The sequence below is a fragment of the Parambassis ranga genome, chromosome 19 (genome assembly GCF_900634625.1).
Source record: "Parambassis ranga chromosome 19, fParRan2.1, whole genome shotgun sequence".
NCBI classification, from domain to species: Eukaryota; Metazoa; Chordata; class Actinopteri; family Ambassidae; genus Parambassis; species Parambassis ranga.
The window spans coordinates 11943256-11956924 of record NC_041039.1 but is presented as its reverse complement, the minus strand read 5'-3'; the positions used below and the strand labels follow the sequence as shown (position 1 = coordinate 11956924).

General features: G+C 40.5%; 2 protein-coding genes across 2 annotated transcripts; one reads left to right on the top strand and one right to left on the bottom strand.

The window, feature by feature from the left end:
* The first annotated feature begins 7185 nt into the window (after window positions 1–7185).
* LOC114451581 (progestin and adipoQ receptor family member 4-like) lies at window positions 7186–9691 on the top strand. The gene is made up of 3 exons (XM_028430321.1): window positions 7186–7591; window positions 8467–8685; window positions 8945–9691. The coding sequence occupies exons 1-3, from the start codon at window positions 7426–7428 to the stop codon at window positions 9373–9375; spliced, it is 816 nt and encodes a 271-aa protein (XP_028286122.1). The 5' UTR covers window positions 7186–7425; the 3' UTR covers window positions 9376–9691.
* A 77-nt stretch (window positions 9692–9768) lies between these two features.
* Window positions 9769–13615, bottom strand: pelo (pelota mRNA surveillance and ribosome rescue factor). Its single transcript, XM_028430319.1, has 13 exons — window positions 13397–13615; window positions 12938–13030; window positions 12686–12836; window positions 12356–12446; window positions 11941–12104; window positions 11692–11752; window positions 11365–11526; window positions 11235–11281; window positions 10889–10962; window positions 10736–10807; window positions 10542–10616; window positions 10373–10404; window positions 9769–10223 (listed from the first exon to the last, which is right to left on the bottom strand). Exons 1-13 carry the CDS (start codon window positions 13435–13437, stop codon window positions 10129–10131), a joined length of 1158 nt encoding a protein of 385 aa, XP_028286120.1. The 5' UTR covers window positions 13438–13615; the 3' UTR covers window positions 9769–10128.
* Between the last annotated feature and the right edge of the window lie 54 nt (window positions 13616–13669).

Below are 13669 nucleotides of genomic sequence, written 5' to 3'. Positions count from 1 at the left end.
ATGATCAAATTCAGAAATTAATGTTAATATAATGGTTTTCTGTTTGTGAAAGGTTATGGAGTTCCAAGGGGTGGAGTTACCAAGCCAGCAAAACCAGGTACCAGCTCACACATTTATATATCACTAGCACAAGAATGTCAGCCATGTTGCCATTGATTAATATCTCTTAAGAATGTGCTCAAATTTGGGACAATGCTTCACATAATTCTCTTATTCTGACCTGTTTTTTCAGTATTTGGTAATATTCCAAATGGTCATGGTACCAAAAACACCAACAGAATTACAAAATTGTCTTCATAAATGTTTTACAGGATACGGAGCGTTTGGAGGAGGTGCAATGAGACCCCAACAAGGTGACACTCGTGTTGTAAATTAAACTTGTAAACATAATTCAGGTGTTTCTATAATAATGTATTTGTACTTAAGGTTATGGAAATGGAGCTCTACCCAGTGGATATGGAACTAAACCCAATGGCAAGACATTATATTTAGTGTTAACAATACTCTTATGATGGTGGTGAATTTTATTTAATGTTCTAATCTACCTCAGGTTATGGTGCTGCAGCTGGAGCTGGTGCTAATGTTCCCAAAGGATATGGAGCCAAAGCCAATGGTGATATTCACTTTTATAAACCTTTAAGCTTCAGTTAAAGTAAAACATTGTTTTTGAAATGAAGGTGTTCTTCATTCTCTTAAAGGTCAGGGAGCAAGAAACGGTGCAGCACTGGATGGATATGGAGGTAAACCTCATGGTGAGTGTCAGCTCTGAATGTAATTTGGTATTCAGAGATAGAGATGGAGAATTTCAAGGTTGAAACATTGTTCGCAGGGTATGGAGGAGCAAACAGAGGCTCGACACCTCAAAAAGCAACCAAAGGAGTTGGGGCTGTGTCACCCAGCGGAGGTACAAAAGCACTCGGTAAGCAGTCTGCATTGTTTCTGTGTGTATGACCCACTCGTGTGCTCATGATAGTGGCATCAAGGCAAGGACAATGGACAATGACTTTATTGGAGATACTTTCCATGTTTCACAGGCCATGGAGGCCCAGCTGCTGTACCTAATGGACATTTTGCCAAAGCTGGTAAATACTTTGGTTCTACTATCTATATATGTGTCCATCTTATATGATTTCAGCTATTTTGAATCAAGGTCAGTGTTTAGTTTCATCCATGTCTGCTTGGTTCTCAGGTTATGGCATGATCCCAAATGGGAAGGGCCAAGTTAAGGGTACAGGTGAATCCAATGGACATGGCCTTAAAGGTGGAGTTCTGTCCCCGGAGCAGCCAGGTGCAGCACCTCTTGATGGTGTTGTACCTCAGCAAGCCGTAACTCAAGGCATAGTGCCTGTCGCTCCTGAGCCCACCAGTGGAATCCTTGTGATGGTCACGCAAGAGAAATACCAGAAGCTGCCTGCTCCTGTGCTGCAAGGAAAAAGCTACAAACAGACACCACTAATCCCAGAGGCTACACTAGCACCAGTGCTTCCAGAGGATGTATACACAAACCCTGCACTGCACCCTGAACCTGCGGTCCTGGGCCCACTGGACAAGGGGCAGGGGGCTGTTGCCTCTGGACCTGCAGCAGTGGTTCCACAAAGTAATCCAGCACCAGAACCAGCATCAGTCCTTCCTCAAGGCAAGTACCTTTAAAATAAAACTGTTCAATGCCTTGGCACCATTTTTCTATCAAAAAACAAAACAAAGCTGTACAGAATGGGGTCACTGACATTAAAAAAATCATCTACACACATGTTAATGAAATCTGTGGCCTCTAGGTTATGTGACTGGAAGTGCTGTGCCTGAGCAAAAAGCCGCTGAGGCAGACATTGATTTTGGCGTAGACAGCACTGGTGAGGGGGATGCTGCCCCCGAAAGCACCACAGCCCTGAAAACCGAAGCTGAAACAGCTGCAGCTAAAAACACAGGGAGCATCTTCCCTGAAGAAACAGGGGCCGTGGGAGAAGCAAACATCAAGAGTCAGCCGGTGGCAGAACCTGACACGGCTGGGGTCAAAAGTCTCCCTGCAGGGGGAGGCGGGGCAGCGGGTAAACTAAATGTTGGTTTGGGTGTGCCTTCTAGAGCTGAACTGCATGTGTAGATGTCAACTGAATCTGCTGTTCGTCCTAACTCTAAAGTCTGTTGCAGAATTGTCAGTCACAGTTGTGTATTTCCTGCAGCACATTTACATATTGATGACTCATCCTGCACTTGTGTTTCTTCGTCATGTGACTGTTACATTTTGTTGAGTTTAATTCTTTCCACTAGACGCATCCATTGCATGAGTTGTATTTTGAATTTAACCCTCTGACTTATAACAGAAAGGATCTCTTCCAAACATGCTCTGACCTGTCAGTCTCTGCCTTTCAGGGAATGGAGGAGCTTCAACCACCAAAGGACAGGGAGCTAAACCTGGTAAACATTAGTCTCTGAACAATCATCGAGTTTACAATTAGCATTATGTTAGCATAACCAAAACTGAGGTAACAACACATGTTTGTATGTTGCCATTCTAGACTGTGGACCAAATGGACAATGGATGAAAATACCCAGACCTGGTGAATAAGCAGTTTAACACTTAAACCACCAGAAGGATGATTCCAGTGTGTTCAATTAACATGAATAAAAACGAATGTAACATTATTTGTTGTTGTCATTGCAGATTATAATGGAGCATCTGCTGGCACAAACACCAAAGGTCAGTATAGACAGATTTTGCATAATTTTGCACAATAATACATGTTTTTTTGTTTTTTTAAACAATTAACTATTTATATTCCTCGCCTCTAGGATTAGGTTATGGTGCAGGAGCTGGTGCTCCAAACAGATTTGGTGCTAAATCCAATGGTAAATCTGCTTCATTTTAAATATGGAGATATTGGAAATAAAAAAGAATGAGCAAATAAATGTAGATTAAATCGCTGTTTAGGTTATGGTGCTGGTCCTCGAGGATATTCCAATCAAGGAGGAGCTAAAGTAAACAAACCAAGTATGGAACCTGAAAACTACTACATAATATGAATATAATACATTGTGCACTACAGCTTGTTTAGTTCTGTGAAAGTAAAAACCTTATATATACATCTGAATAGAAATCTGTTTATCTAAAGGTTATAGTGCTGGAGGCTACACCTTTCCTGGACTCAGTAATGGTTATGGAGCAGGTAATATGTGCTGTCTTTTTCACTTCTAAGAACATTCAGATGTGACTTTTAAAGTGTGTTTGGACTTCTACGTGCAGGACTTGGATATCCATATGCAGGGAAAACTAATCAGCCTGGTAAGTGGTTTTTTTTTCTTTTCTTTTCGCCGCCTGATGAAGCGGTGGACATTTTAATATAAACGTGGAACGCTCTCTCTCATTATTGCTCCATGTGCCATCAGGGTATGGACAAGGAGCCTATCTAGGAGCTGGAGCTGGATATGGAAATCCATACGGAGGTGCATATTTAGAGAAACAAGCTTTAAATGCATGAAACTTGCAGCGCTTTATTAACATTTAGCCATTTTCTCAGGGAATGTTGGTCCGAGTGAAGCAGGCATGTCAAAAGGTAAGCCTCAATGCTATGAGTCTGTGTTCTAATCCAGTTGTTCTTGTAAGCCATTTATCTTTGAGTTTATAATTCTTTTCAGGATATGGGAATGGTGCTGGTGCCCAGCCTGAGTATGCAGGTAAGAATGTTAAATATTATATTTAGTTCTGAAAATGTTTTATTTTTTTACATTTTAATTTAGTTTTAATTATAGTAAAATTCAACATTTTTATTTTTTCCAGGTCTTGGTCAAGGTGAGCCTACAGGTAATGGCAAATCAGGTGAGTGATAAAGATGGGTATAGATACAACTACAGTCAATCAAATCAACAAGAAACAGCCTGTGAAACAGAGAGAGAATGCCATGTTAATTAATCATGATTCACTGCAGGTGGCGCCAAACAGACTCCTTACAACGGTGCCCCAGTGGTTCCTGTTGGACTGGATGGTAAGTGTAACACAGTGGTAGATTCATCCACAGTCACTGTGTGACTTTCCACATCTGACTGTGAACTGATGTTTTTTTTTTGTTTTTCAGGAATGAGTCAATTCCAGCCTCAGTCTGCCAGTTTGGGTCCAAATGGGAAATCAGGCAACATGTATGGTGGTATGTATTAAAATCAAGTCTGGCCACAGCAGCTGCAATTCAGCCATTTTTTTCTGTTTGTAATACTGTTTGTAAATAAAACGGGCAATAAATCCACACTGATTTATGCCATACTTTTGTCAAAACCCTTTCTGACTTTGTTTACATCTTGAGTGTTTTACTTTAAATCCACTGTGGTGTAACATATCAATGGTAACATATTTATGAACCTGACTTGTCCGCTGTTACAGGAATGGGTGGTTTGCCTCGTGGTAAGAGTGCAGAGAAATCTAATGCTAAATATGGTGAGCAGCTTTAATGAAATCACCTTAACATTTCTTAACAGACATTAATTTAAATGAATTTTACTCTCTGATTCAGGCATTGGTGGGCTGCAGTTTGGTGGACAACCGATCAACACAGGGCTAAATGGAGCTGGGCAGTATGGTACATCTGTTATTGTTTATTTGACTTAATTTACATCTTTATCATGTGTATCTGCTTCCTCACTATTTATCTAATTTCTCTGCAGGTTATGGACCAAGCCCTTATGGACCTGCAGGTTATGGTGAATCACCTGGAAAATATGGTGAGAATGCATATGACTGTCTGCAAAATAACGTGCCACAATGGAGTATTAATTCAACATATCTGCAGGTGGTCTGGGCACTGCTATGGGAAGAGAGGCTGCACCTGGAAAATATGGTCAGTGTGATGCAATAATAAAGGCTTTTTTGTCACTGTCTTAGATATTTATAATTTAGCGTTAAAAATATGTCCATCTCTTCCTAGCAGGATATGGTGGGTATCCGAATGGTGGACAAGTTCTTGGAAATCCAGCTGGTAAATATGGTGAGTCTGTTTTTGTAGTTCCTCCAGTAAAATGTCAGTCATGATCTTATGTTGCAATATTTTTCTTTTTTCACTTTATGCTCTGCAGGTTATGGAAGACTGCCTTATGAAGCTCAACCAGCAGCACTGAGTCCTGGAGCAAAATCTGCTGGCCAATATGGTAAAACAGGAAACATTTTTGCAAATACTGAATAATAATAATATAATCGATATTGTGTCACTTATTAAACTATGAAAAAGTATGACTTTCATAGTTTTATGTTTTAATCTGTCATCTCTATGTGATCTCAAAGGTGGAGGTGAGGTTCCCTATGCGCCACAAACTCTTGGTTTTAGAGGTGAAGCTAAATCCGGAAAATACGGTACTGAGACTTTATATGTGCTCTTTCTGGTCCTTCTATCTGTTTTTGCATGTAGACTAAATGATAAATCTCTAAACAGGTAAGCAGGGAGCTCACCAGCCGCCGCCTCCTGAGTCTGCTGCTGCAGGTATGATTGAAGGAGATTATATTATTCTGTTAGTTCACAAATGAACTGTGCATTTATATTTTTTTTCCCTTTTTTTGCAAAAACAGCTGGGTTACCTTATGAGACTTTGCCTCTTCAGCCGGATTCAGCTGGAAAATCCTATGGTAAGTCAGAGAAGAAGGTTTCAGTTCAGTAACATAACTTCAGTTATCTAATATGTTTTGTCTTCTGGTCTCCCAGTGAAGGGGGAGGTGCCAACTGCAGCACTTGCAGCTGAAGGTGAGAGGATGCCCGTTGATAGATATGGTGAGTATAATACATGCTGATCTGTTGTCCCTGTATTAATTTCAGTTTAACCTTAAGTTGTTTGTCACTTGCAGTAAATGTTGGCTACATAAATGGACAAGTGCAGCCTGAAGGTAATCCAATAAATAATATCACATCAATATAGACTATGTTTACATGTCATGTATCTAACTGTTACTTCTGCTCTCGTCCCTAGTTGCTTCATTTCCTGCTGCTCCCACTCCAGGCCCCACGCTGGCCTACCCATCTGTCCCCTCCTATCTCCCAGTAGAGTCCTCCTTCACACTCGATGAGGTGCCCGGAGCAGGCATTCAGGACCTGCCCGACCCAGCAGGCACGGCCAGCCCCATCCTGGACTCTGCACCTGCTACAGAGACACAGGGTGTGGCACAGGTGCCTGAGCAACCCGACGATGACCTGATCCAGCAGCAGATGCCTCGTCAGATAAGCATTCAGCAGCAACTCAAGCTGCATTTCCACCCACAAGGCAAGTCCAGGAGGCAATAAAAGCATTTATAGATCAATCCTATAGACTCCAAGACAGGTGAAAAAGACAAGAGAGGCAAGGTCTACACACCTGTGTGTGTTAAAATATTAGTGTCACTTTATAAAGTGTGGGAGAAGTTTAAGATGTTATTGTTCTATGAGTTTAAAGTGTCATGATGGGAAATATTTAGGTTAAATATGTGACTTTGAACATGTCAGTCATAACATAATATAATTTGTCTTTAGGTGCAAAAAATGGCAAACATGATTTGAATGGCTTCTTTGGGAATAGTGGCTATCAAGGTAAGAACATGCTCAATATTTATTTGTATGTGTATTCAAACATCCCACTCATGTTTCTGCTTTATGTTTTAATCCTCACAGGTTAACTCTGCTGATAAAGAACAAATATCTTTTTTTCACTGTTAAGTTGGTTTCTTTGTTGTCTGTCAAATGCTGGCAATCACATTTGTAAGTATATGGTTAAAATATTTAAACATGTTCAGCTTAGGTTTTATTGCGTATGTCCTGCACTTACTGTTCACTGTATGCAAAAAAATTGTTGAAGAAGTGCCTGCCGATATGTTCAGTGTTTTGTTACAGCAGGCAGTCATGTCAGGATATCAAAATATAACCACATAATAATAAATTAGCCTAATTTATTTTCTGTGAAGAATTTTTTTATTGCTTGTGGCAACAATCTGTTTGTTATTGTACAATATTTGATAGAATAAAACCCCTTAAAGAATCCTCAAATATGTGTGTATTATGAATGTATTGAATATATTTAATGGGTTTAAATTTGATAACAAATTATTGTCAGTCTGGGTGGAGTTCCTAGTTGAAGAGAAATACTTCTGTATTGGTATTTCTGTATATTAGAAAGCAGGAAGCTGAGGTGTGAGTTAGTTAAACTCACACCTAGTTAAACCACTAGTTATTACTGGGAAGGAGCAGCTGCTGTAGCGGACATGCCTTTTTATGAGGATTACTCCAGCTTAGGAAACAAAGCTGTCTTCTGATTGGTCCTCTGTAAGCATGCCACTTGGCTGGCTCAACAGGTCGCTTGCTTGGAATTACCTGTTCAGTGATGGGTTTCATGGACCTCAGAGGCTCTGGCTGGTCCTGACTCTGGCCTCTGTTAGGATGTAAATGGTGAGGAACTTCAATGTGAGGGCACTGGCTGCAGGAAGTCGTTATGGTGCTTTACAAAGGACCGCGGCTCTTGGACTTTGCAAAGACCCCTAGTCACCTTCAGTTCAACAGATATGTCCTGACGGGTTACCGGCCAGTGTCCACAGCTCAAGAGTGCCTCAGGAGCCTCTTCTACATGCACAATGAACTGGGGAACATCTACACTCATGGTAAGTGCAGAAATGAACTTGGCATTGCCTTCACTCTGCAGTCACCCTAATAAGAGTCATTCTTGTCAGGATTTTATGCATTCAAATATATCTTTACATTGGCTGTTTTTCTCCTCACATAAGACTTGTACAAGAAAACGGGTCACACTACTCTCACTTATAGGCCGTTACAGGCATACTTGACAGGAGCGTGTAATGGGGATATGGGGTATTAGCTCTGTAATCTGCTCTGGGAATCCCTGTGCTGAATATATCCGATAGTTCGCCAGATCTTGAAAGGTTACAGATGTGAATGCTCATTACGTGCTTCCATCAATGAATTCTGAAGAGACAGGAGTTTGCATTTAGAGAGACAGACTATGATGGTCTTAGAATCAAAGTCAACTTTCTGCCTGATGTAAGATTTGACATTGAAGTCTGATTGCAGTTGTGCAACACAATCACACCTTGAATTCACACCTGCAACACTTTCAACCTTGAACTTCCTTCTTCTTGCCCCATTTTCTTGTTAGCCATCCCCTAAGTTCATTAAGGCTAACACTCTTACAAAGAGGAATGAGCGGTATTAGGAGTTAAGAGTGTTGCTTGGCTTTCCCCATGCCTGCATAGCCATGTGTCATTAACATTGTTCCTCATACACAAACAGAGGAACCACTTTCCATCTGTTAAATTCCTCATATTGTCCAGCACTAACTGATGTTTATTGTATACAAATAAGAATTTAAAGATGCCAACTTCCGAGAATATCTCTATTTATGTCAATGCATCATAGAAGTTGGTTATAAATTAAATTTCTTCTACAAATTGTTCTATTAATCTAATTAATTCTCTCCTCTTCCCATTTTAACTCCTCATCTCTCTTTCTATCCCTTCAGGCATTCCCTTCTTCCTTTTCTTGGTAGTGCTGCCTTTTAGTATCCCCTGGATGGAGGTGGACAGCACCTGGTTATGTGTAGTCCACTACCTGGCCTGCCTCAGTCCCACCATAGGATCAGTGATATACCACGTCTTTATGAACCATGTGGGAGGAGAACATGTGTACGACACCCTGCTATCCTTGGACATGTTTGGTGTCTGTCTGGTCAACACACTGGGTAATGCTGAGTGAATGTGTGTGAATTTACATGAGTCCAGCTGTTTTTAAGGCTTCCAGGTCACATTACAAGTGATGTAAAATGATAATATGCAAAAATAATTACTTAGAAGGATTATATGGAAGTGATTGAAACATGTAAATGATGCATAATCTCAGTTTTGTTATGTCTGGTTTTAAATAACATCAGGCGGAAATTTCTATTCTAAAAAAAAAACCCCAACAACAAATGCTAACAATAACTTCTCTTTTCTCCACAGGTGCACTTCCCATCATCTACATCACCCTTCTGTGCTACCCAACCATTCAACAGACTGCCTTGCTGGCCTACGTCCTCCTGTCCGCCTACGGGATCTACTGTGCCACCACGGCCCGCACTAACATTCTGCGTCTACGAGCCTTCATCTGGCAGGCTTTGTTCCGCTTCAGCCTCTTCCTGTTCCGGGTTTACGGCAGCGGTGTGGGAAGCCCAAACTCCCTTCGCCTCTTCGTCATCATGGACTCTTTAGCTGTTTTGGGAGGTGTGGTGAACATCATACAGATCCCAGAACGCTTCAGTCCGGGCATGTTTGATAACTGGGGCAACAGCCACCAGATAATGCATGTCATGGTTATTTGCTCAATTATCTACCTGCACTGGGCCACACTGGAGGATTTAGCTTGGATTAAAACCTTTCAGTGTCCTTCTTAATGATGCCAAGTGCATCAGGTTCACACCTACATTCACGCTCAGGGATACACTAATAGAAATAAGAGCCGTGTAATATGGGAGAGGAGGGTGTTTGAAATGCACTTTAGTCCTAGCTGCTGAAATTCTTCACAGGGGAGGTTTGTAATTTGACAATTTGCCATAGAAGAATAAGAGGAACCTACAGTGTTGTAACTGTGGACCTCATATCACTGTATCAATTTAAAATCCTGACCATACTTGACTTGTTGTAGTTGATATGCAGTAACCAAAAGAGTTTTTAAATAAAAAACACTATCTAATAAAATTATATATTTTTTATATCTTGGACCAACTTGAACTTAATAAATGAAAGAAGAGAACTATTAACAAGACAAAGTGAAATCAATCAAGTAGTCGCATGCTTGTGTTGTTTAATTGCAAGAATGATATATTGTATATACACTTTGAAAAAGAAATCGCTGAGTTTGCAAATGCTAAATTTCACCCAACTGATTTGGCAACAAGTTACATTCCTGTCATTTCAAAGATACTGCCACCTTCAAACCAAAAGCACTTAAAACTGCATGAACTTATGTGAAATTATGGCAACTTAAGAACACCTGGTGTGTCGATGTGATGTAAAAGAAGTGTGGATGTTGCAGAGGTTGAGTACCTCAGCAGCTTTTTTTTCTTTTGTTGTAAAACACAGTGTCGTGTGTTATTCGCAGCAGCAGATGATCTCCCTTTCTCCTCTACCAGTCACAGCTGTGTGGATTAGTCTTCATCTGAGCTACTGCCATCCTCGGGCTCTGATAGGTCCGCGATGGGAAACCTCAAAATGGCAGCCACTCCGCTCAGCTGAGTCAGTTCTGAAGTTAAATCAATGACAATGAAATGTCCTTATTTTGGTACTATAAACTGTTGTAACTATGCACTATGTAAACAGCAGGACGGAAAAAACATTAGAAATACACCGGTAAATAAAACATTCACTATATTAAAACTGTGTATAACTTACGTTCACCAGAAACATGAAGGCTTGAGAATATTCTGAAAGGGGAGACAACTATTCAGCTGTTTGAACCAGGTACATATATTTAAATACAAACATGTACATATATTATTTCATTAAATGACATGTAGTTATTCTATTTGTCAGTTCCAGTGAGCAGTATTTCTAAAGGTACCTGACGTTGCCACCATTGTCTCTCACGCTGTCCACTAGCCGAACATAACGGGCCCTTGTGGGGACATCCTGATGCCTGGATGTACCCAAAAACAAACAAAACACACATTAACCAGTTTACCCAATAATTTTATCAATAAACATCTGCCAACTAATTTGAAATGACTGAGCTCAAGATATGTAACAAAAACATACCTGAACAACTTATCACTTATCAACAAGGTGTCAATGGCCAGGGCATCAGCAGCTTTCTCTACATGAGCCAGTCTGTGAACACATGAGGACATGACAGCATGAAATGAATGCGGGCCCCTGTGGGTCACCAAGATTACTGTTCTGGTCACTCACCCATAGAAAGCTCTGTCAGGCTCATGCTGTAGCATCTTATAGAAGTCTTCCAGGGCTTTCACCTCTGCAGCTGCCTGAGGGTTACACATATCAACAGATTAGCCAATAACAATATGGAGCCTCTGGCAGTCAAACAGCAATACATGGAAATCAATGCATACCAATTAATAATGATGTTTATAATTTATGTTTTATTCATGACAATTAATTTTGCCTGTCCCACAAAGGTTTGAATCTAAAGCAATTTTGTTCATCTCTCTTTTCCGAGGGACAGATTTTCACACACATATTTTTTTTATTGCACATTTTTTATGTAATAATAACAAGTCACAGGATGTATAGTCACCTTAGTATCAGAAAGCCTACTTGTCACTGTGGGGTCAGAAAGGATTTCTGCAAAACAACCAACATTTCACTAAGTCTTCACCTCATGATGAGATGTGACCGTTTTACTCTCAGACTGAGGCAACTCCTACCTTTGAGCGAATACTTATGACCTGATGATGAATGGACCAGCATGAACTTGGGTCGATTCTCCAGCAGGATCTTGTTGTCCTGTCGCACTGCCTCTTTGAAGAGGTAGGTGATAAACTGGTCCCTTACAAACCCTGGACTGGCCACCAGGATGCACTTCACCACTGAAGAGAAACAAAAACATTCAATGTATTTAAATAGACACAGACCGAAACAGCAGTATAATTTAGAATAAACCAGATGCATGATATACTGCACAACGGATATGAGGATGATCGAAATTCAAATTTAAAAACAGGGAAACGTCACCAAAAAAAAAAACACCTTACCGTCAAAATTGATATGACGAAGAATCGCCTGCATCACAGCCTCATAGAACCTCTCCAGAGCCTGCAGACAGAATACGCCACAGTAAACTTTAATGTGTATTTAAATGTTTCACATATTTTCTACAGGGTTGCTCGTCCATCTGATTGCAACCTTTCAAAATTATATGTGCTTTAAAAGCTGACTTCTGGTTCCAATTTATTTCTTTGTGAGTTTATTACCGGCTGTGCATTTACAAAAACATAAGCTACCTTCTCGTGTTGAGTGCAGCTTCCCCTTCTCTTGCGTGGAATGGTGAGTTCCACTTTTGCACGAAGTAGAGTCATGGCGGGGGTCACCAGCACCAGGTTGGCCAGACCCTCCTGCATTACCACAGCTGCAACATCTGCCTTTTGAGTGGCATCACATGCCTGCTCTGCAGAATAAAATAAATGACATGATTAGCTTGACAGCTAAGTTAACAGTTGCTAAAGCCTGTGAGATTCAACCTGCTGAACAAGTTACTTGAGTCTTCATGTGATTACTGTTTACATGTCCTGGTTGACACATAAGTGGGAAGTGCATGCTTAAACAAACCAGTAATAAAACAATGTGATTGCTTTTTACATTGATTGCTCAAACCCAAACTGTAGCAGTGGTGACAGTTAAACAGTAGCACCTGCTTACCAATTCTATCGAGCACCACGCTGTCCCAGTTCTTTTTTGCAAGAGTGAATTTCCTGTTAAGCTCAAGCTCAATAGTGTGGTAAGCCCCCATCTGAAGAGCGATAAAAAAAAAATATAATCACAAACATGTTTTATGTTACACAGAAGTTAGCCTGAGTAATAATAACTGTTGAAATAAGTAGATACCTAAAGCTTGGAAAAAGGAAATTTAAAAAACATCCAGGTTTTGCAGTGAAGGACAAATATCAATCACCTAGTCCGAAACATTTTTGCAAAGAAAAAGGAAATGTTTTAACAAAATTATGCAGATTAAAAAATATCAAAACATACCTTGACATACTGGTTTTCCTCTATGTTTGTGCCCTTTACCCTCAGCTGGCAGGCCTGCGAGTCAAAGTCAATGGTCTCCACACATAATGTGAGAGTAGTCCGAATTCTTGAGCTGCCCACACTTCCAGTAGTGGACTCTGTCTGCACCTTTCTGAGGGAACAGGGGACAGGGGCTTTACTCGTGACTCCTAACAGGAGGTTTGTTGTTTGAGCACCTCGTCAGCTGTCACCCTTATGGATGATAGTGTTTACCTGATAGTTGAGGCTCTTAAGCTGTCCCCCACTTGAAGCAGGTTGTAGGTGTGCCACATGTCCTCTGCCTCCTCTGGCACCAGAGTCACCTGACTGAAAAAAAAAGGTTTACAAACAGGTTTACATCAACTTCTCTATAGGTGCCATTTGTTGTTTTGGCAATCAGTGTGTGTGTGTGTGTGTGTGTGTGTGTGTAAATTAATTATAACACAAAGGAGTTTTGTTTATTCACTTGTTATTGTGCTATGTCAACAGTTAGTTATCCACAGAGTTTAGGTGGTACATTCTTAACCCACCAAACTACTACTCTGATAAATATAGATAAATACCAAAATGTTATATGGAACGCAAAAGCTTTGTCTGTCATTCCTATATGGACATTTACAACAACAACGCTGACACATGTACAGTAAGGCTACAAAATAGCATGGTGGTTAGCTTGCTAAAGTTAGCACTTACCCGGCATTATCTTTCTCAATGTCTTTATGGATCAACTTCATGGTCGAATGATTTTATAATATCAATAGGAGTATTAGTGTAAAACAGACAGGTTAACGAATACCCTCGTCCCAGACATGGTTTATCTTTAGACTGAACTATCAAACTAGCTAAGCCATCTCTCAACTTGAGAATGAATCACTCGATGCATGTTGCCAGGCGCTAGGACATTGCGTCATGCCAAATACGTCGTCAATTCTTCCCATCTTGGTCACTTCCGTGGGTGTCGCTTTA